Consider the following 22,062-nt stretch of genomic DNA (forward strand, 5'->3'; position numbering starts at 1 on the left):
GGATGACCCACCTGAAGCTGGGGCTTGAGCCTACCTGCTGGTATGGTTGGAGGTCTTCTCGTGTAGGACCATGACCATGTATGTGGCTGCCCTGCGCCAACCTTTTGTATGTTTTCCTTCCTCAGTAACACTTTCCACAGTTCATTCTACCTTTTAAGAGATTCATTTTAACATAGCATAACATGTGGACAGGTATCCTTGCCAGCTTTCCTGCACATCAAAAAAGTCCCTTCATTACAAAATAAACAGGATACCTTTTCATACCCCCAGAAACCTGAAGGTTACCATTGGCCCTCCTCCCCTGATCATGATAATTCACTGTTAAGTCATATCAGTTCTGCTTCCTATGTCATTGTGTTTGTGTGTTTGTATGTATATGTTTGATGCTGAGATGTAATTTACAAATAATAAAATTTACCCTTTTTAGCATAGCTTACATGAAGACATAGAATCTTTCTATCACCTCAAAAAGGGCTTTGTATGCTCCTTTTTAGTCAGTTCCTTCTCCTTATCCCCAGCTGCTGGCAGCCACCAATCTGTTTTCTGCCCTTTTGGTTTTACGTTTTCCAGAAGGTCACATAAATGAAAACATATAGTTAAAAGATGATGCTGTGAAATGCGTCAACTAACCAACAAGATAAAATAAGTTTTAATGAATTTAGGGAGAGTAAACAGATGAGCAAAAACAACGAAATTCAAGAACCAAAACAGAAATTCAGAAATTTCAAGGAGAAAACTATTATAATACTAAAGTCAAATATGCAAAAATGTAAGATAAACTCTTTTAAGTGCAGCCAAAGAAGGTAAAAGTCCCCAAACTCAGACTTTGGTTAAGCCTAGGACACTAGCCAAAGGATATAAACAGAATAAAGGTTAAAACAAAACAAATATACAAAGATAAAAACAGAAGGAAAAGAAATCAGAATCTTAAAGTAAATAAATACATATGTATTTGTCTTATACTGTATACATGGAATGTATATATGAATTCAAGACATGTTACCAAATAGTAACAGTTTTTCTGCTGATGGTAGGATTGTGGGTAGTTTTTATTATGTTCCTTCAGCTTGTCTTATGTTTTTCTCAATGGACATTATTATTTCTACATTTAAAAAATTTTATAAAGAGGACTATAGAGTCCTCTTTATAAATAGAGTGTATAGATAGAGTGTATAGTTAAAAATAAAAGTTGAATAAGGGCTTCCCTGGTGGCGCAGTGGTTGGGAGTCCGCCTGCCGATGCAGGGGACGCGGGTTCGTGCCCCTGTCCAGGAGGATCCCACGTGCTGCAGAGCGGCTGGGCCTGTGAGCCATGGCCGCTGAGCCTGTGCGTCCGGAGCCTGTGCTCCACAACGGGAAAGGCCACAACAGTGAGAGGCCCACGTACCGCGAAAAAAAAAAAAAAGTTGAATAAAATTGTGGGAAAGGATTAAAGGAATTATTACTAGAGGGTAAAAGGAATATGAACAGAATAATAATAGACTGATAAACTATATCTCCTATAATATAGAATTTCTAGACCTACAATTTAAAAAATTAAAAAAAACCAAAAACTATAGATAAGGTAAATAATACCAACTAAATTATGTGTGTGTGTCCAATTGGGTCCTCAGGACTAAAAGAGAAGAAAAGAGCATAGAGTTAAATATCAATGCTGGACCTTCAGTCTCTCCCTTAACCTCAGGCCTCCTTTTAGTGCTTGTGAAAGCTGTGAATACACTCTTTGGTTAACAGATGTTTGGTCCACACCAAAAGGTCCTTGGTATTTATTTGATCTTGTCCCAGACCATTTGGCATGGACCAAATATGCCCATGGACATTTTGGACAGGACCAAGCATCCTTCAAGGCACCTTTTAGTTACAGATGTACGTTGCCAGTGTATATACCTTGACCAGCAACGTTTGAAGTAGTTTTCCTGATTATCCAAATTTCAACATTTGGGAGGTTTTAAAAGTGAATACCTAACCCAGTCATGGCCTATAACAGTATAAGCAGAGCCTTACAAAATATGCGAGTACATTTAACCCTTGAACAAAATAGGTTTGAACTGCATGGGTCCACTTATATGTGGATTTTTTCCCCCAATAAATACATACTACAGTACTACACGTACAGAACCGCACGTACAGAGGGCTGACTGTAAAGTTATATGTGGATTTCAGCTGTGAGGGGGAAGGGGGTTGGTGTCACTAACACCAGTGGTTTTCAAGGGTGAAATGTATTTTTAATTTGGAGGATTGGAGGGGCTAGAGAAGAGAGACATACTAACAGCAGTTTGTAACAGGAATATTGTTTACAGTACCATTTTATATGGCCAAATGTATGACTATGCTCCTATGTATTTCCTTCTTGAGAGCTTTCATGTGTTCTGGTTTAAAATTAAAAGCTCTTGGATCTCAAAGAAAGTTCAAAATAAAGCATTTATCATAGGTTAGAAAAAATGCAAGTAATTGTTTCAGTATGAATATGTTTCTAATCAGATTAGCTTAAAATTTAGCTAAGAGTATGCATTAAGATGTTAGAATGTTCTTGGATAGAATATTTTATGTATCTTCAAAGAATACTCAAGAGAAATAAGGAGGTTTGCTTTCTGGATTCCTTTTCCAAGAGCTGGAGGATTGTAAAATGTAAAACGTTAATTATTGAACCTAAAGCAGTTGTCTTGTCATTAACTTATTTTTAAATAACCTGAGGTACCCATTCATCCCCCACCTATCTTTTTTGGTTTCTATATAGGAAGTAAATGTGATCCTAAAAATCCCACCTCATGGAAGCATAATTCCTTAACTCAGAGCTCTACTGCCAATCTCTCCAAAACTCTGGTGCCATGTTTCCACCTGCATGTTCTTTTGATACTTCAACTAGCTTTTTGCCCTGCTACATGTTTTCTTCCACTTGTCTTTAATATTTCTGTTAAGAATATCATGTCTCCTAGTCAAAGTCTCAGTTATCCTTGCCTATTTCCATTTTTTAAACTTCTCCTTTCATTACAAGAAGAATGACTTTCCTTCTCTTTAAAAATCTTCAGTGCTTCACCATTATCTAATTCACACTCTTCATTTCAAATTTATATTCAAATTCCAAGCCTTTCATTTCTAACCATAGTCTGCAAATCTGGTTTTATATTCCACTGTTTCCCACTTAACACATTCTAGATTCTGGTCCATGACAAATACACGTGCTATTCCCTGAATGTGTTTGTCTTTTCCTAGCCCTGTTTTGGTAATGCTGTTCTTCCTGCAGCTCCACCTGGATGACATTTTCGTATTGCCTCTCACATGTTGGGACCTACAGCAGTTTTTCTGTGGCTCTTATCACTTTTTTTCACTCTGCTTTTTAGTATGGTTACTTTTAAACTTGATCTTTTTCATCATCATGGTAAATTTGTAGTGTGCAGAGTTTGTTTCTTCCTTTTGTTATCTCACACTGAGTTAAGCACAGTGTTGGCACTTAGAAAGCAATCTAGAATTTTTTTTAGTTGAATTACATTTGAAAGTAGAAATCAATATTTCCAGGGAAAATGCAGAGGATCACTGCTAACTAATTGATGATCCAGAGCAAGGGAGGCATTACTTTGACCACCTGCCCTGTTGTAGAGATAATGGAATGGGCCAGCCTGGACAGCATTATTGTGAAGGATTAATTTCACAGGGTTCTTGCCCTGACTAGAAAGACAGAGAGAAAACATAAGGACTAAGTGATCCATGAAAAAGGTTGAATGAAATATTAAAAATGGGAATTCAGAAAAGATAAGTGCTGAAAGTCTAAGATTCTGGCTTAGTATTGCTCTAAATTTGAGAATGTGGCTTCTATAAGCTTGTATAACTTCTTATTCTAACCTGTAGTTCCCCTCATCATACCTCCATGTTTATGTAGATGCAAACAGGAAAAGGAAATCCGCTGGTGGTTTATTTGGAGAAGGCCAAGTTAACAGAAAATCACCTCAGACTGTCTGCCTCACCAAATTATATTTACACATATACACAGAGACACATTCATACTGTGGGAACAAGAAAAATGCAAGAAGTTTAATACTTGTTAGCCCTTTCACCAACATACTTTTGTTTTTTTCTGGGCTTAATCTATTTATCATAATATTTCTGAGGGTCTGCTGTATTCCAACTGCTGGGTTAAAATAGTTGAAAGGCCAGGGCTCCGATCTTTTTCGAACCCTACATTAATGAATGTGGCATACCTTTTGACCTACTTTTTTCTAACAACTTGATATTATGTGAGTCTCTGAGGCTCTGTTCAATTTTCTTTTTGGCTTTTTTCCTCTCTTTCCTTCAGTTTGGGTAGTTTTTATTGCCCTTCTTCAAGTTTACTTTTCTTGCAGTTTACATTTCTTTATTGGTATTTCCCATTTTACCCTTAATTATGTTTGTACTTTCTTTTGAATCCTTGAATTTGCTTATAATAAATGTCAAAAATTCATGTCTCCTAATTTCATCATTCCTGCATCTCTTTATATTGATTGATTTTTCTCCTGATTATAGGTCACATTTCCATGTTCTTCATCTGTCTAGTAATTTTATATTGTATGCTGGATATTGTGGATACTACATTTAAAAAAGATCTTATCTAGTTATTAAAGAAACGTTTTTCCTAGGAACTGCATCCTCAGCAGCATCATATAGTGACTACCAGTCCTGGTGGTCCTCATATCTACCTTTACCTTAAAGACCTGGCTTGCCTTTGTTTAGTCAAGGATTTATATATATTTTTAAAAATTTATTTTATTTATTTATGGCTGCGTTGGGTCTTCATTGCTGCTTGCAAGCTTTCTTTAGTTGCAGCAAGTGGGGGCTACTTTTCGTCACAGTGCAGGGCTCCCCACTGTGGTGGCTTCTCTTGTTGCGGAGCACAGGCTCTGGGCGCATGGGCTTCAGTAGTTGTGGCTCTCGGGCTCTAGAGCACAGGCTCAGTAGTTGTGGTGCATGGGCTTAGTTGCTACGCGACATGTGGGATCTTCCCGGACCAGGGCTGGAAGCTGTGTGCCCTGCATTGGCAGACGGATTCTTAAACCACTGCACCACCAGGGAAGCCCTGGTCAAGGATTTAGACCTTGGACTCTATGTAGCACATTTTGTACACTTTTTTAAAAATTACAAAATGCTTTGTAATTTTTTAGCATGTTTCTGACCACTCTTTCATATATCTTTTTTTTACATCTTTATTGGAGTATAATTGCTTTACAACGGTGTGTTAGTTTCTGCTTTATAACAAAGTGAATCAATTATACGTATACATATGTTCCCATATCTCCTCCCTCTAGCGTCTTCCTCCCTCCTACCCTCCCTTTCCCACCCATCCAGGTGGTCACAAAGCACCGAGCTGATCTCCCTGTGCTATGCGGCTGCTTCCCACTAGCTATCTATTTTACGTTTGGTAGTGTATATATGTCCATGGCACTCTCTCACTTTGGCACAGCTTACCCTTCCCCCTCCCCATATCCTCAAGTCCATTCTCTAGTAGGCCTGTGTCTTTATTCCCATCTTACCCCTAGGTTCTTCATGACATTTTTTTTCTTAGATTCCATATATATGTGTTAGCATATGGTATTTGTCTTTCTCTTTCTGACTTACTTCACTCTGTATGACAGACTCTAGGTCCATCCACCTCACTCCAAATAACTCAATTTCGTTTCTTTTTATGGCTGAATAATATTCCATTGTATATATGTGCCACATCTTCTTTGTCCATTCATCTGATGATGGACAGTTAGGTTGTTTCCATCTCCTGGCTATTGTAAATAGAGCTGCAATGAACATTTTGGTACATGACTCTTTTTGAATTATGGTTTTCTCAGGGTATATGCCCAGTAGTGGGATTGCTGGGTCATATGGTCATTCTATTTGTAGTTTTTTGAGGAACCTCCATACTGTTCTCCGTAGTGGCTGTACCAATTCACATTCCCACCAGCAGTGCAAGAGTGTTCCCTTTTCTCCACACCCTCTCAAGCATTTATTATTTCTACATTTTTTTGATGATGGTCATTCTGACCAGTGTGAGATGATATCTCATTGTAGTTTTGATTTGCATTTCTCTAATGATTAATGATGTTGAGCATTCCTTCATGTGTTTGTTGGCAGTCTGTATATCATCTTTGGAGAAATGTCTATTTAGGTCTTCTGCCCATTTTTGGATTGGGTTGTTTGCTTTTTTGTTATTGAGCTGCATGAGCTGCTTGTAAATTTTGGAGATTAATCCTTAGTCACTTGCTTCATTTGCAAATATTTTCTCCCATTCTGAGGGTTGTCATTTGGTCTTGTTTATGGTTTCCTTTGCTGTGCAAAAGCTTTTACGTTTCATTAGGTCCCATTTGTTTTATTTTTATTTCCATTTCTCTAGGAGGTGGGTCAAAAAGGATCTTGCTGTGATTAATGTCATAGAGAGTACTGCCTATGTTTTCCTCTAAGAGTTTGATAGTTTCTGGCCTTACATTTAGGTCTTTAATCCATTTTGAGCTTATTTTTGTGTATGGTGTTAGAGAGTGTTCTAATCTCATACTTTTACATGTACCTGTCCAGTTTTCCCAGCACCACTTATTGAAGAGGCTGTCCTTTCTCCACTGTACATTCCTGCCTTCTTTCTCAAACATAAGGTGACCATATGTGCTTGGTTTATCTCTGGGCTTTCTATCCTGTTCCATTGATCTATATTTCTGTTTTTGTGCCAGTACCATACTGTCTTGATTACTGTAGCTTTGTAGTATAGTCTGAAGTCAGGGAGCCTGATTCCTCCAGTTCCGTTTTTCGTTCTCAAGATTGCTTTGGCTATTCGGGGTCTTTAGTCTTTCCATACAAATTGTGAAATATTTTGTTCAGGTTCTGTGAAAAATGCCAGTGGTAGTTTGACAGGGATTGCATTGAATCTGTAGATTGCTTTGGGTAGTAGAGTCATTTTCACAATGTTGATTCTTCCAATCCAAGAACATGATATATCTCTCCATCTATTTGTATCATCTTTAATTTCTTTCATCAGTGTCTTATAACTTTCTGCATACAGGTCTTTTGTCTCCTTAGGTAGGTTTATTCCTAGATATTTTATTCTTTTGGTTGCAATGGTAAATGGGTGTGTTTTCTTGATTTCACTTTCAGATTTTTCATCCTTAGTGTATAGGAATGCCAGAGATTTCTGTGCATTAATTTTGTATCCTGCTACTTTACCAAATTCATTGATTAGCTCTAGTAGTTTTCTGGTAGCATCTTTAGGATTCTCTATGTATAGTATCATGTAATCAGCAAACAGTGACAGCTTAACTTCTTTTCTGATTTGGATTCCTTTTATTTCCCTTTCTTCTCTGATTGCTGTGGCTAAAACTTCTAAAACTATGTTGAATAAGAGAGGTGAGAGTGGGCAACCTTGTCTTGTTCCTGATTTTAGTGGAAATGCTTTCAGTTTTTCACCATTGAGGACGATGTTGGCTGTGGGTCTGTTATATATGGCCTTTATTATGTTGAGGAAAGTTCCCTCTATGCCTACTTTCAGGAGGGTTTTTATCATAAATGGGTGTTGAATTTTGTCGAAAGCTTTCTCTACGTCTATTGAGATGATCATATGATTTTTCTCCTTCAGTTTGTTAATTGGTGTATCACATTGATTGATTTGCGTATATTGAAGAATCCTTGCATTCCTGGGAGAAACCCCACTTATCATGGTGTATGATCCTTTTAATGTGCTATTGGATTCTGTTTGCTAGTATTTTGTTGAGAGTTTTTGCATCTATGTTCATCAGTGATATTGCCCTGAAGTTTTCTTTCTTTGTGACATCCTTGTCTGATTTTGGTATCAGGGTGATGGTGGCCTTGTAGAATGAGTTTGGGAGTGTTCCTCCCTTTGCTATATTTTGGAAGAGTTTGAGAAGGATAGGTGTTAGCTCTTCTCTAAATGTTTGATAGAATTGGCCTGTGAAGCCATCTTGTCCTGGGCTTTTGTTTGTTGGAAGACTTTTAATCACATTTCAGTGCCTGTGATTGGTCTGTTCATATTTTCAATTTCTTCGTGATTCAGTCTTGGCAGGTTGTGCATTTCTAAGAATTTGTCCATTTCTTCCAGGTTGTCCATTTTATTGGCATATAGTTCCTTGTAGTAATCTCTCATGATCTTTTGTATTTCTGCAGTGTCAGTTGTTACTTCTCCTTTTTCATTTCTAATTCTATTGATTTGAGTCTTCTCCCTTTTTTTCTTGATGAGTCTGGCTAATGGTTTATCAATTTTGTTTATCCTCTCAAAGAACCAGCTTTTAGTTTTATTGATCTTTGCTATCGTTTACTTCATTTCTTTTTCATTTATTTCTGATCTGATCTTTATGATTTCTTTCCTTCTGCTAACTTTGGGGATTTTTTGTTCTTCTTCCTCTAATTGCTTTAGGTGCAAGGTTAGGTGGTTTATTCGAGATGTTTCCTGTTTCTTAAGGAAGGATTGTATTGCTATAAACTTCCCTCTTAGAACTGCTTTTGCTGCATCCCATACGTTTTGGGTTGTCGTGTCTCCATTGTCATTTGTTTCTAGGTATTTTTTGATTTCCTCTTTGATTTCTTCAGTGATCATCTTGTTATTAAGTAGTGTATTGTTCAGCCTCCATGTGTAAGTATTTTTTACAGATCTTTTCCTGTAATTGATATCTAGTCTCATAGTGTTGTGGTCGGAAAAGATAGTTGATACAATTTCAATTTTCTTAAATTTACCAAGGCTTGATTTGTGATGTTCCATGAGCACTTGAGAAAAACGTGTATTCTGTTGTTTTTGGATGGCATGTCCTATAAATATCAATTAAGTCCGTCTTGTTTAATGTATCATTTAAAGCTTGTGTTTCCTTATTTTTTTCATTTTGGATGATCTGTCCATTGGTGAAAGTGGGGTGTTAAAGTCCCCTACTCTGAATCTGTTACTATCGATTTCCCCTTTTATGGCTGTTAGTATTTGTCTTATGTATTGAGGTGCTCCTATGTTGGGTGCATAAATATTTACAATTGTTATATCTTCTTCTTGGATCGATCCCTTGATCATTATGTAGTGGCCTTCTTTGTCTCTTGTAATAGTCTTTATTTTAAAGTCTATTTTGTCTGACACGAGAATTGCTGCTCCAGCTTTCTTTTGGTTTCCATTTGCGTGGAATATCTTTTTCCATCCCCTTACTTTCAGTGTGTATGTGTCTCTAGGTCTGAAGTGGGTCTCTTGTAGACAGCATATATATGGGTCTTGTTTTTGTATCCATTCAGCCAGTCTGTGTCTTTTGGTGGGAGCATTTAATCCATTTTCATTTACAGTAATTATCGATATGTATGTTCCTATTCCCATTTTCTTACTAATGGAAATTTGTTATTGTAGGTCTTTTCCTTCTCTTGTGTTTCTTGCCTAGAGAAGTTCCTTTAGCATTTGTTGTAAAGCTGGTTTTATGGTGCTGAACTCTCTCAGCTTTTGCTTGTCTGTAAAGGTTTTAATTTCTCCATGAAATCTGAATGAGATCCTTGCTGGGTAGAGTAATCTTGGTTGTAGGTTCTTCTCCTTCATCACTTTAAATATGTCCTGCCAGTCCCTTCTGGCTTGCAGAGTTTCTGCTGAAAGTTCAGCTGTTAACCTTATGGGGATTCCCTTGTGTGTTATTTGTTGTTTTTCCCTTGCTGCTTTTAATACGTTTTCTTTGTATTTAATTTTTGACAGTTTGATTAATATGTGTCTTGGCGTGTTTCTCCTTGGATTTATCCTGTATGGGTCTCTCTGTGCTTCCTGGACTTAATTAACTATTTCCTTTCCCATATTAGGGAAGTTTTCAACTATAATGTCTTCAAATATTTTGTCAGTCCCTTTCTTTTTTTCTTCTTCTTCTGGAACCCCTATAATTCGAACATTGGTGCGTTTAATTTTGTCCCAGATGTCTCTGAGACTGTCCTCAGTTCTTTTCATTCTTTTTTCTTTATTCTGCTCTGCAGTAGTTATTTCCACTATTTTATCTTCCAGGTCACTTATCCATTCTTCTGCCTCAGTTATTCTGCTATTGATTCCATGTAGAGTATTTTTAATTTCATTTAGTGTGTTGTTCATCATTGCTTGTTTCATCTTTAGTTCTTCTAGGTCCTTGTTAAATGTTTCTTGCATTTTCTCTATTTCCAAGATTTTGGGTCACCTTTACTGTCATTATTCTGAATTCTTTTTCAGGTAGACTGCCTACTTCCTCTTCATTTGTGAGGTCTGGTGGGTTTTTATCTTGCTCCTTCATCTGCTGTGTGTTTTTCTGTCTTCTCATTTTGCTTATCTTACTGTGTTTGGGTTCTCCTTTTTGCAGGCTGCAGGTTCTTAGTTCCCGTTGTTTTTGGTGTCTGTCCTCAGTGGCTAAAGTTGGTTCAGTGGTTTGTATAGGCTTCCTGGTGGAGGGGACTAGTGCCTGTTTTCTGGTGGTTGAGGCTAGATCTTGTTTTTCTGGTGGGCAGGTCCACGTCTGGTGGTGTGTTTTGGGGTGTCTGTTGCCTTATTATGATTTTAGGCAGCCTCTCTGCTAATGGGTGGGGTTGTGTTCCTGTCTTGCTAGATGTTTGGCATAGGGTGTCCAGCACTGTAGCTTGCTGGTGGTTGAGTGGAGCTGGGTCTTCACGTTGAGATGGAGTACTCTGGGAGAGCTTTCTCCATCTGACATTACGTGGAGCTGGGAAGTCTCTGGTGGACCAATTTCCGGAACTCGGCTCTCCTACCTCAGAGGCACAGGCCTGACACCTGGCTGCAGCACCAAGAGCCTTTCATTCACACGGCTCAGAATAAAAGGGAGAAAAAGTAGAAAGAAAGAAAGGAAGGAAGGAAGGGAGAAGGAATGAAAGGTAGAAAGAAAGAAAGGAAGGAAGAATAAAGTAAGATAAAATAAAATAAAGTTATTAAAATAAAATATAATTATTAAGAAAAAAATTTTTTTTAAAAAGAAAAAAAACCACGGACGGATAGAACCCTATGACAAATGGTGAAAGCAAAGCTATACAGACAAAATCTCACACAGAAGCATACACATACACACTCACAAAAAGAGGAAAAGGGGAAAAATAAATCTTGCTCTCAAAGTCCACCTCCTCAATTTGGGATGATTCGTTGTCTGTTCATGTATTCCACCCATACATGCAGGGTACATCAAGTTGATTGTGGAGATTTAATCCGCTGCTTCTGAGGCTGCTGGGAGAGATTTTCCTTTCTCTTTTTTGTTCGCACAGCTCCCGGTGCTCAGCTTTGGGTTTGGCCCCGCCTCTGCGTGTAAGTTGCCAGAGGGTGTCTGTTCTTCGCTCAGACAAGATGGGGTTAAAGGAGCTGGTGACTCGGGGCCTCTGGCTCACTCAGGCCGTGGGGAGGGAGGGGTATGGATGAGGGGCGAGCCTGAGGCAGCAGAGGCTGGCATGACGTTGCAGCAGCCTGAGGCACGCCATGCGTTCTCCCGGGGAAGTTGTCCCTGGATCACGGGACCCAGGCAGTGGCGGGCTGCACAGGCTCCCCGGAATGGAGGTGTGGATAGTGACCTGTGCTCGCACACAGGCTTCTTGGTGGCGGCAGCAGCAGCCTTAGCACCTCCTGCCTGTCTCTGGGTTCCGCGCTGTTAGCCGCGGCTTGCACCCGTCTCTGGAGCTCCTTTAAGCAGCGCTCTTAATCCCCTCTCCTCGCGCACCAGGAAACAAGGAGGGAAGAAAAAGTCTCTTGCCTCTTTGGCAGGTCCAGACTTTTCCCAGACTCCCTCCCGGCTAGCCGTGGTGCACTAACCCCCTGCAGGCTGTGTTCACGCCACCAACCCCAGTCCTCTCCCTGCGCTCCAACCAGAGCCCGAGCCTCAGCTCCAGCCCCACCCGCCCCGGCGGGTGAGCAAACAAGCCTCTCGGGCTGGTGAGTGCTGGTCGGCACTGATCCTCTGTGCGGGAATCTCTCTGCTTTGCCCTCCGCACCCCTGTTGCTGTGCTCTCCTCCGCCACCCGCAGTCTCTGCCCGCGAAGGGGCTTCCTAATGTGTGGAAACCTTTCCTCCTTCACAGCTGCCTCCCACTGGTGCAGGCCCCGTCCCTATTCTTTTGTCTCTGTTTATTCTTTTTTTCTTTTGCCCTACCCAGGTACGTGGGGAGTTTCTTGCCTTTCGGGAAGTCTGAGGTCTTCTGCCAGCGTTCAGTAGGTGTTTTGTAGGAGTTGTTCCACGTGTAGATGTATTTCTAGTGTATCTGTGGGGAGGAAGGTGATCTCCGCGTCTTACTCTTATGCCATCTTCCTCCGACTGAGACTCTTTCATATTTTTATTTATTTATTTTTAAAGCTGTACATATTTTAAATTTATTTATTTATTTATTTTAGGCTGCATTGGGTCTTCATTGCTGTGCGCAGGCTTTCTCTAGTTGCAGTGAGCGGGGACTACTCTTCGTTGCGGTGTGCAGGCTTTTCATTGTGGTGGCGTCTCTTGTTGCAGACCACGGGCTCTAGGTGCACGGGCTTCAGTAGTTGTGGTACATGGTCTCAGTAGTTATGGCTTGCGGGCTCTAGAGCGCAGGCTCAGTAGTTGTGGCGCACAGGCTTAGCTGTTCCGCAGCATGTGGGATCTTCCCGGACCAGAGCTCGAACCTGTGTCCCCTCCTTTGGCAAGCAGATTCTTAGCCACTGCGCCACCAGGGAAGTCCCCATATTTTTATTCTTCATTCTTATTTTACCACCTTATCCCTTTTGTAGACTCTTAACATTTTAGCAGTTGAGTATGTTCTCTTAACTAATTTTATTCATTCTTTTTCTTTTATCCTACTTTGATAAAAGTACAGGTAAAAGAGGACAATGGTAAGAAGAGATTATATTCTTTCCTTTGCAGATGGCCTTAGAAAGTTCCTAAAAGAGTTCTTTTAATAGTCATCTCCCAGTCACTACCCATGATTTTCATTCTACCTAAAGAGTTATTTTCTTAAAATATCTTCACTTTTCGTGCAGATGACAGTAAGCCTTCCCTATTATCCACATAACTGAACTGCATCTTGCCTTTTTTAAAAAAAATTTTATTGCAGTTTAGTTGCTTTACAATGTTGTGTTAGTTTCTACTGTACAGCAAAGTGAATCAGCTATACATATACATATATCCCCTCTTTTGTGGATTTCCTTCCCATTTAGGTTACCACAGAGCACTGATTAGAGTTCCCTGTGCTATACAGTAGGTTCTCATAGTTATCTATTTTATACATAGTATCAGTAGTGTATATATGTCAATCCCAGTCTCCCAATTCATCGCACCCCCACCCACCTTTGCATCTTACCTTTTTTTTTTTTTTTTTGCGGTACACGGGCCTCTCACTGTTGTGGCCTCTCCCGTTGCGGAGCAAAGGCTCCGGACGCGCAGGCTCAGCGGCCATGGCTCACGGGCCCAGCCGCTCTGCGGCATGTGGGATCTTCCCAGACCGGGGCACAAACCTGTGTCCCCTGCATCGGCAGGCGGACTCTCACCCACTGCGCCGCTAGGGAAGCCGTTGCCTTTTTTTATGTTTTGAGTTATCCATCTTTTTATCAGACATAATCTAAAAGATAAGAATGAGACTAGGTTGAAATAGTCTTGGTCAGGGGATGAAAACCTGAGATTGAGATGAGGACAGGGTAGTTTAAAAACTCAGATTTAAGGTAGATTGTCCTTAAAATTTTATAAAAGAGAAAAAGGCTGTTATTCCAGAGGTGAGCATCTATATTCTGAAAAATTAACTTGTGTGTAAAAAATATTGCTTCAGTGTTTTTTAACACTCATTTCTTAGATTAAAATCAGTGTTTGTAGATAAATTGGGTTTTGGAAAAGTCATTTTAGTATCTACACATTTAAATTAAAACAACTTATCTTTGAAAATAGATTGTAACTTTTTAACAAGTTTTTAGTTCCAAAGGTATATTATTCAGAAATGCACTCTGCTTAAACCCTAAAGTTTCATAACCAAAATGTAACTCAGGAGAGCATGCTGGTCATAAGATAGGATTGCCCCTATAAGAGCCTTAAGAGCCAGTTTATCTAATCTTAAAGATTTCAAGTTGGGTGTTTAATCTAGTTTGTTAACTATTGATTAAAGCTCTTACTTAAAGCTGTGCAGAAGTCCAAAAGAAGTATAGAACCTAGTCTTACATAACAAATCAGAACTCTTTTCAGTTGCAGGTATCAGAGCCTTAACTTGAATTAACTAAAGCCAGAACAGATAAGTTATTGACCCCCAGAGAAAGCAGAGGCAGCTCTGGCCTCAAGGAACCTGGATGCTTGCAAGTGTGTCTGCCCCTGTTTGCCTGTCTCTCTAGTCCTTTGACTCCTTGTTGCTTGATTGCTCTTCCTCTCTCTCTCTCTGTGACACGTTCTGTCACAGGTCATCTTTGTTGCACATGCTGTGCTTTTTCCATCTCTGTCCTGCATGATATATTTTTGTTTTTTTGCTTTGTTGCTCTGCATCTGTCTGTCTCGATCTCTTTCTGTGTCTGCTGTCTTGTTCAATGTCCTTCCTCCGCATTCCCCTGCCCTTTTCTCTGCCAGTTGATTCCATTTTCTCCCACCACAGAAAGGCATTCCCATGTGGCTGTAGGCTGTTCTGCCTCACATTCTTCCAATTCATCAACCGGAGGAGAAAGGGTGCTCTGCCCTCCAGCTCCAGTTATAAAAATCCAGAGGAAAGGACTTTCTCCCTTAGCTTCCCTAGCCAGGAACAGGGCACTGTTTCCCTTTGAAATCTCTGGGTTAAGTGGGAGAGGAACATCAACTCCCTAAAAGAAGGAAGAACCTCTTCTGGGCAGACAAAATAGTAAATGTTCAACACAGGAGATGAGACTTAAATATTTGAATGAAGGTTCCATAGTTTTCAATAATTCTCATGTATGAGTGCTTATTTATTATGAAATTTCTGTACGTTCTACTCATTTTTTCCATATCTGCTTTAGTATTCATGCTTTTTCATTTATTATTATATGAATCAACTGAGTATAATATTTAGAAATATTGCCTAATAATCCACTTCAGGACAATTTGATTTTGTCCTGAAGTACAAAAAGTAAAAAATACAAAGTACAAAAAGTAAATAAATAATTTTATTTATTTTATTTGTTTTCTATGAGTAACATTTAAATTCATAGTTTTTTAAAAGTCTGCTAGTTCTTTTACAACTATCTGAGACTAGTATGTTTGCAAAGTTCAGGTTGTAAGTATAAGTTTATTTTTTTAAGATTGCTTAGAGCAGTGGTCCCGAACCTTTTTGGCACCAGGGACTGGTTTCTTGGAAGACAGTTTTTCCACAGATGGGGTGGGGGGGGTTGGGGATGGATCAGATGGTAATGCGAGCGATGGGGAGCGATGGGGGGAGGGGGTGGCAGCTCACCTCCTGCTGTGCAGCCTGGTTCCTAACAGGCCACAGACCAGAACCTGTCTGCGGCTGGGGGGTTGGGTACCCCTGGTAGAGTAACCTTGGCTCTTCTTTGCTTACTGTTAGATTCAACAATAAGGTATTGGAAAGAGAGAAGTATTTGTTCAATCCTTCACAGTTGTTGAATTTTAGCACTTTTCAGTACTGCTGTTTTATACTTCTGTTCTTAATTTACATGACTGTCTACCCTACTAGACTCTAAACCTAGTGCTGAAAGAATAATACCTTATTTATAACACCCAGCATATACTAACAAGGTACTCCTAAAATGATTGTTGGTAAACTGTCTTTCTCTTTCTTGCACTTTATATTTTAGGAAATGTACTTTTAAGGAATACAAGTGTTTGTTGGAAAGCAGGTATTAGTACATTTAGTGATGTTTGAGTCTCTTGACCATTTTATACATACTGGCTCAGATTTGTCAATTTAGATGTCACACTGAAATGATGACTTGTATTTTAGGCAGAGAGAAACGTTTTATAAATAAGTAGCATTTTGTTTTTGATAGAGCATACAGTGTTGCCTAATTCTTGATAATATTTGGTGGGAGGGGTAGTTTTGCTTCATTCAGATTGTGACATATAATTTTTATAACATGAAATGGTAAGTGATCAAGATTTCTTTCTGTAGGCTACGGAAAGTGAGGTAGGAGATGTAGATTTAACACGTCTTCCAGAAGGACCTGTTGATTCTGAAGATGAAGAAGAGGAAGATGAAGAGATTGATCGAACAGATCCACTGCAGGGGCGAGATCTTGTTCGAGAATGTCTTGAAAAAGAACCTGCAGACAAAACTGATGATGACATTGGTAAGAAATACATCTGTTCACAATAGGAATTTTATAGTTCAGTTTATATATAGATACCTATTGGTGCATAACAAATTACCTCCAAGAAGGTTTTGTGGGTCAAGAATTCAGGAGCAGGCTACCTGAGTCGTTCTGGCTCATTGTCTCTCATGAGGTTGTAGTCAGAATGTGGCAGGAGTTACAATCACTGGGCTAAGCTGGAGGATCTGCTTCCAAGGTGGCTGCTCACATGGCTTTTGGCATAGAACCTCAGTTCCTCTCCACACGGGCTTCTCCAGAGGTTGTTTAAATGTCCTCACCACATGGCAGTTGGTTTCCCCCAAAGCCAGTAATTCAGGGGAGAATAAGGCAGATGCCATAGTATCTTTTATGATCTGGCCTCAGGAATGATACATCATTGCTTCTTCCCAATTCTGTTTATCATACAGAGCAACCCTCGTGCAGTATGGGAGGGGACTGCACGAGGACGTGAATATCAAGAGGCAAGAATTGTTTAGGGCCGTCTTTGAGGCTAGCTGCCCCAATGTTAGAGCTTGTTTTGGAGGTTCTAGCAGTGGAACGCAGCTGTTCATATATCCGTAAGCGAAGGACAGTACTCCTTTCTCAGGGAAGGTTCTCCTCTATCGGGACAAGTTGTCCTCTTTGACTAAGTGTACAGCTTCAGGATGGATGCATGTGTGGAGTGGTGAAGGGAAGAAGGGGACACCTGCCTAGACAGCCAGATCAGCTGAATCAACTCTGGCCATCATTAGGGTGATGGATGTTGCAGCGAGATAGTCCTCATATTCTGGCTGCCCCAATTTATAAAACAATAGCTTTGATTGCAGTAAAGTGATTTCCCCCTCCATGTCCATAAGACATGTAAAACACAGTGCATCAGTGTTCAATGTCTATGAATTCAAAAAAATTTCAAATGTTATCAAAAATCATAGTTTTGCCTGTAGCGTGAAAAAATATGTGTATAGTTTTTGATTCAAATTTTATGAATTTTCCTTTAATTTCTTATAGAACTACTTACTGTACGTTGGAGGTTGAGTAATACTAAAGATGCTAATGTTATCTTTAAGGACAAAGATTACTTAGTGTTGTTATATATTATGATTCAATTAAGATTTTATCCTAGATTTCCCTTTTATAAGAGTCATACTGCTGTGATTCAAGTCAGAAGATACTGCTACTAATAATTATAATCTATGGGAGTAAAGATCAATACGTTTGAACATTCCTTGCCATGCTAATAACATATAATATAGTTATGCAACCTACAGTTGAGACTCATGTTTTGAATGCTATCTGGACAGCAACTGTAAGTGCATTTTTAGTGATAAAGAATTGTACACTATGCTGTTTTCACAAGGCTTTCTTAAAAATTGAAATATGATTAACTTCCAGTTATCTGTAGATAGATAGCACCTTATTTCTTCTATTTCAGCCTTAGCTGACTGCTTAAATGTTTTTTCCTTTATCTCTATTGCTCATGTATCTATACCAGGGAATGGCCTGAGGCAGGTATTCATACATTTGTTGGTTAAATTAAAGAGTTACCTTGTAGTTGCTTTGACAAATCTTAAACTAGTATTCACATTTGTTGTCCCTAATTTAATTACTTACTGACATTTATTAATAACTGTTTAAAAACTCTAGCCTAGAAAGAAACAAACAAAAGCCTTTTACACTAATCTATTAGATCAAAGGACATCACTAAATGTAACCACCATGGAATAGCATCTCCTGCTAGGAAAATTAGCTAAACTCTCCAGCTCATCTGAATCTGTGTAGTTTCCTGGTTCTCTCTGGAGGTTGTGAATTCTGGTGTCTTCCATTATGCCTGTATTTTCATGTGAGTCTGAATATATCTGTTAACCAAATAACTGAATTTTTTTTTAAGCAACAGTCATCTTGTATCTTGGTTTCTCTAGTTAAGCAGCATGAATTCCTAAGTTGATTAGAAAATTGGGTATTGGATTCTGGATTTTATTGTATCTTTAAACTGTAGTCCTTGATGGTCACTAAACTAGAATTTCTGTTTTTTAACAGAACAGTTACTGGAGTTTATGCACCAGCTTCCTGCTTTTGCAAACATGACCATGTCTGTAAGGAGAGAACTCTGCTCAGTGATGATTTTTGAAGTGGTGGAGCAGGCTGGAGCTATTATTCTTGAAGATGGGCAAGAGGTAGGTTAGCAAATAGATGTTACACATTACTTGGTTATAGCAACTAATTTTTAGAATAATTTAATTTTCATAAACTTGTGTAGATCTTGACTTTTAAAATTTATACAGTTTTTTAAATGACTGCTGAGTCTGGGATAGTTATAATTTCTGAAAAGATAAGTTTTGTTTTGTTTTTGCTTTATTTTGTCTTAATTTTGATTTCCTGGCAGTGGACCTTGCACAGAATAGATGTTCAGTAATTAATATTCATTGGACCAAATTTGTTTTTATTTCTCAAATTAAATTATAAGATTTTTAAAAAATTTTCTTAATTCTTTGTTTTGTTTTGTTTATTAATTTATTTTTTTCTTATTAGTCATCCATTTTATACACATCAGTGTATACATGTCAGTAATTATTGTTATATTAGTATATTTATAACATTATTATTAAAATGTTTTTCAAGTATGTAATCTCCTTATCCCTTTTTCATATTATACATTTTTTTTAAATGAAGGAAATGTATTGGTACCTGTGCCTCCTAGTAGACTGCTATCAGTTGAGGCATTATGTGGCAATTCTATTTTCAGAAATGCTTGGATGGCAACTTGCGGATGGGCAGAGGGAGGATTCAGAGGAATTGAAAAGTGTTACTGCTGTTAGGTAGCACTTCACTGGTTTTCTTATCGAACTGATAAAAATTAATGGTGAAATGTCAGTCAGTGCACATTGTCATATACTGCTAGTAGGAATATAAACAGTATTTCTGGAAAATCATTTAGAAATTTTTAACATGGGCTTCAAAGTATTAACAGCCTCTAACCCATTATTCCCCTTTTTAATGTCTCTCCTCCAGACACAATATAAAACTCAAAGAGTTATGCCAAAAGATATTCATTGCAGGATGTGTATAATAGTAAAAATTGGAAATGACCAAAATATATCCCCCTGAAAAAAACAGTGGTTAACTAAATTATTATATAGCCACAGGTTATTATAATATTATATAGGTTTTCAAGTTATTTTAAAATTTGATAGATATCTTTGAGGGCAGGGGCCTTAGCTCTAGCTTTGTCTACATGCTTTCTCCCTGTATCCTAGAAATCGTTTGGCACATAGGATATACTAAAAAAAAGTTTGATGAACAAATGAGTATAGTATTAAATTTTTTTAAAAGGACAGGATAGTCTAAATAGTTAAACAATATGAAATAATATAAACATGGGAGAAAAATACTAAACTTTTGATGACAACTGTATAAATAGTGGGGTTTTGAATAACTTTACTTTTCCACAAATTTTGTCTTCTTTTAATATTCCACGGTTCTGTCAGCAAAAATTTGTTGTGTGCCTACTTTGTGCTAGGTACACAGTGAGGATAGTGGTGGAAAACTCCAGTACAGCCCCTGTCCTCAAGTAATTTGTGTAATCCACAAATTCCACAATGAGTGTATTTTATATTTGAAATAACTAAAAATTAAAAAAAAAACAGTTTTGAAAAAATATTTCTTGTTGCCAGTGATTCTCCTTCAGAACTGATAATCCAGATTTCCCTTAAATCACATTAAAACTGATTCACATTAAAATTGAAAGTTTAGGCTAATAAAAGGGATACCACATGAGAACAAGTAGTCTTTTACTGATATACAATAGGCCTTAGAATATGTCTCCTTAGAGCATTAAATACTTTGGTATAAATTGAGAGCAGTATTTTCTTAACATTAGGAGAAATTTTCAGTATTTTTTAAGATATGCCTTAAAATTCAGGCTTTTAATAGTTTTTCTGAATTAATCACTAGCTCCCTTTTTTTTTCTTTCTTTCTTTTGAATGTTTGCTATGTGCCAGACACTATTCTAATCACATGGTTTGTATTAAACTCATTTTTAATGGACACAAAAGTCCTGTGATAGGTAATGTTGTTATGCCCATTTTAGCAGTAAAGAAACTGAAGCCTAGGAGGTTAAAAAACTTGCCCAGAGTCACTCAGGTAGTCAGTGGCAGATTCTGGATTCAAATTCCAAGAGCTGTTGGTCTTTTTTTTTTTTGTATTAATGGGACTGTGCCATTTGTAGCCTTTTATTTTTTTATTATTTTGTTTTTGGCTGCATTGGGTCTTCGTTGCTGTACGCGGGCTTTCTCTAGTTGCAGTGAGCAGGGCTGCTCTTTGTTGCAGTGCGCAGGCGTCTCATTGCGGTGGCTTCTCTTGTTGAGGAGCACAGGGTCGAGGCGTGGGGGCTTCAGTAGTTGTGGCTTACGGGCTCTAGAGCACAGGCTTAGTAATTGTGGCGCACGGGCTTAGTTGCTCCACAGCATGTGGGATCTTCCCGGACTAGGGCTTGAACCCATAGTCCCCTGCATTAGCACGCGGATTCTTAGCCACTGCGCCACCAGGGAAGCCCAGAGCTGGTGGTCTTAACCGTAACATTTACTGAGAGTCCCCGATTTCATTTGGTGACTAAAAGAAGAAAGAGTAAAATAAACTTCAGTGGTTGGCTTAACAGGATTAGGGTGTTACTGACAGAGTATTTAGTAATATAATCAGATCTTCTTTTTTCTTTTTTAAATTATACGAGTTCTATATATTGATTGATTATTTTTCAAAGTTAACATGTAACCCTCTTTTCCCAAAGATTCTTAAAGCCTATATTTTTCTCTATAGCTTGACTCATGGTATGTTATTTTAAACGGCACTGTAGAAATTAGTCATCCAGATGGAAAAGTTGAAAATCTCTTTATGGGAAATAGTTTTGGAATTACACCCACTCTGGATAAGCAGTACACGCATGGAGTTGTTAGGACTAAAGTAGACGATTGTCAGGTAAGCTTATGTCTGCTTGTGTACTCTTGTTTCTTGATTTTAAATGGCTGAGCTTTTTTTTCCTTCCCCAAAATAAAATAGCTTGATTTGAGAATTGGGGTTTGAAAAGCTCACAGTTAATAAAGGAAACTAGATTTTATATCAGACTCAAATATTTGTGGAATTGAACAAACTATACATATTTTAAAAGAGAATATATCTAATAAACGTTGATTTGTTAAATTTCTATCTGATATTAGCCAGCTCAGTCTCTTTTTTGTTTTTTTCAATAGAGGAAGAAATAGGAACTTCTGAGTTGTTTGTTTCTAACTTACTCCTGCTTCATGTTTTCTTTGCATAGTGTCAGTTTTGAGAGAAGTAGATGCTCACTTCTCCTTTTAGAGCAGAATTCAAATGGATTTAATTTCTTTGGTCTCTTTGTGCATGAATTATTTATTTTATCTTGATTTTTGTTAAGGAATGAAGGGATGAAATAAAAAAGAACTTATGCCACTTGAGTTCTCACCTTTGTGCTCTGCCTTGGTGCATAGTGATATATTTATGTATTATAGGTTCATTAATTGTCCCCATGTTGTTCTCGGACAGTTTGTCTGCATAGCCCAGCAGGATTATTGGAGAATTTTAAATCATGTGGAAAAAAATACCCATAAAGTTGAGGAAGAAGGAGAAATTGTTATGGTACATGAGCACCGTGAACTAGATCGCAGTGGAACCAGGAAAGGACACATTGTAATCAAGGTGGGTATTTTTTACTTATTTTTCTTGTTATTGATAGAATAAAGCTTTCATCTTGCTTAAAAGGTTTTGAACCACTTTTTGAATAGTGCAAGATAATTCATTAACTTTGGGATCTAGTGTAAATAAATGTGTTAATTCTTTTGACTTTTTCTAAGTTGGTTTTTACACATTTTATTGA

The 22,062-nt window shown here is 38.2% G+C and overlaps 1 protein-coding gene across 5 annotated transcripts in view; it reads left to right on the forward strand.

The window, feature by feature from the left end:
- Nucleotides 1-22,062, forward strand: part of RAPGEF6 (Rap guanine nucleotide exchange factor 6) — a 218,324-nt gene that overhangs the window by 123,246 nt on the left and 73,016 nt on the right. For 4 of the 5 annotated variants that reach the window (XM_060008898.1, XM_060008900.1, XM_060008902.1 and 1 more), the window contains 4 exons: nucleotides 15,998-16,175; nucleotides 18,213-18,349; nucleotides 20,988-21,146; nucleotides 21,732-21,884. In XM_060008898.1, the coding sequence (XP_059864881.1) occupies nucleotides 15,998-16,175; nucleotides 18,213-18,349; nucleotides 20,988-21,146; nucleotides 21,732-21,884 (627 nt within the window). The remainder of the gene's footprint in view (nucleotides 1-15,997; nucleotides 16,176-18,212; nucleotides 18,350-20,987; nucleotides 21,147-21,731; nucleotides 21,885-22,062) is intronic. The other variant, XM_060008899.1, reaches the window with a different exon arrangement.

The sequence above is a fragment of the Delphinus delphis genome, chromosome 3 (genome assembly GCF_949987515.2).
Source record: "Delphinus delphis chromosome 3, mDelDel1.2, whole genome shotgun sequence".
Classification (NCBI taxonomy): domain Eukaryota; kingdom Metazoa; phylum Chordata; class Mammalia; order Artiodactyla; family Delphinidae; genus Delphinus; species Delphinus delphis.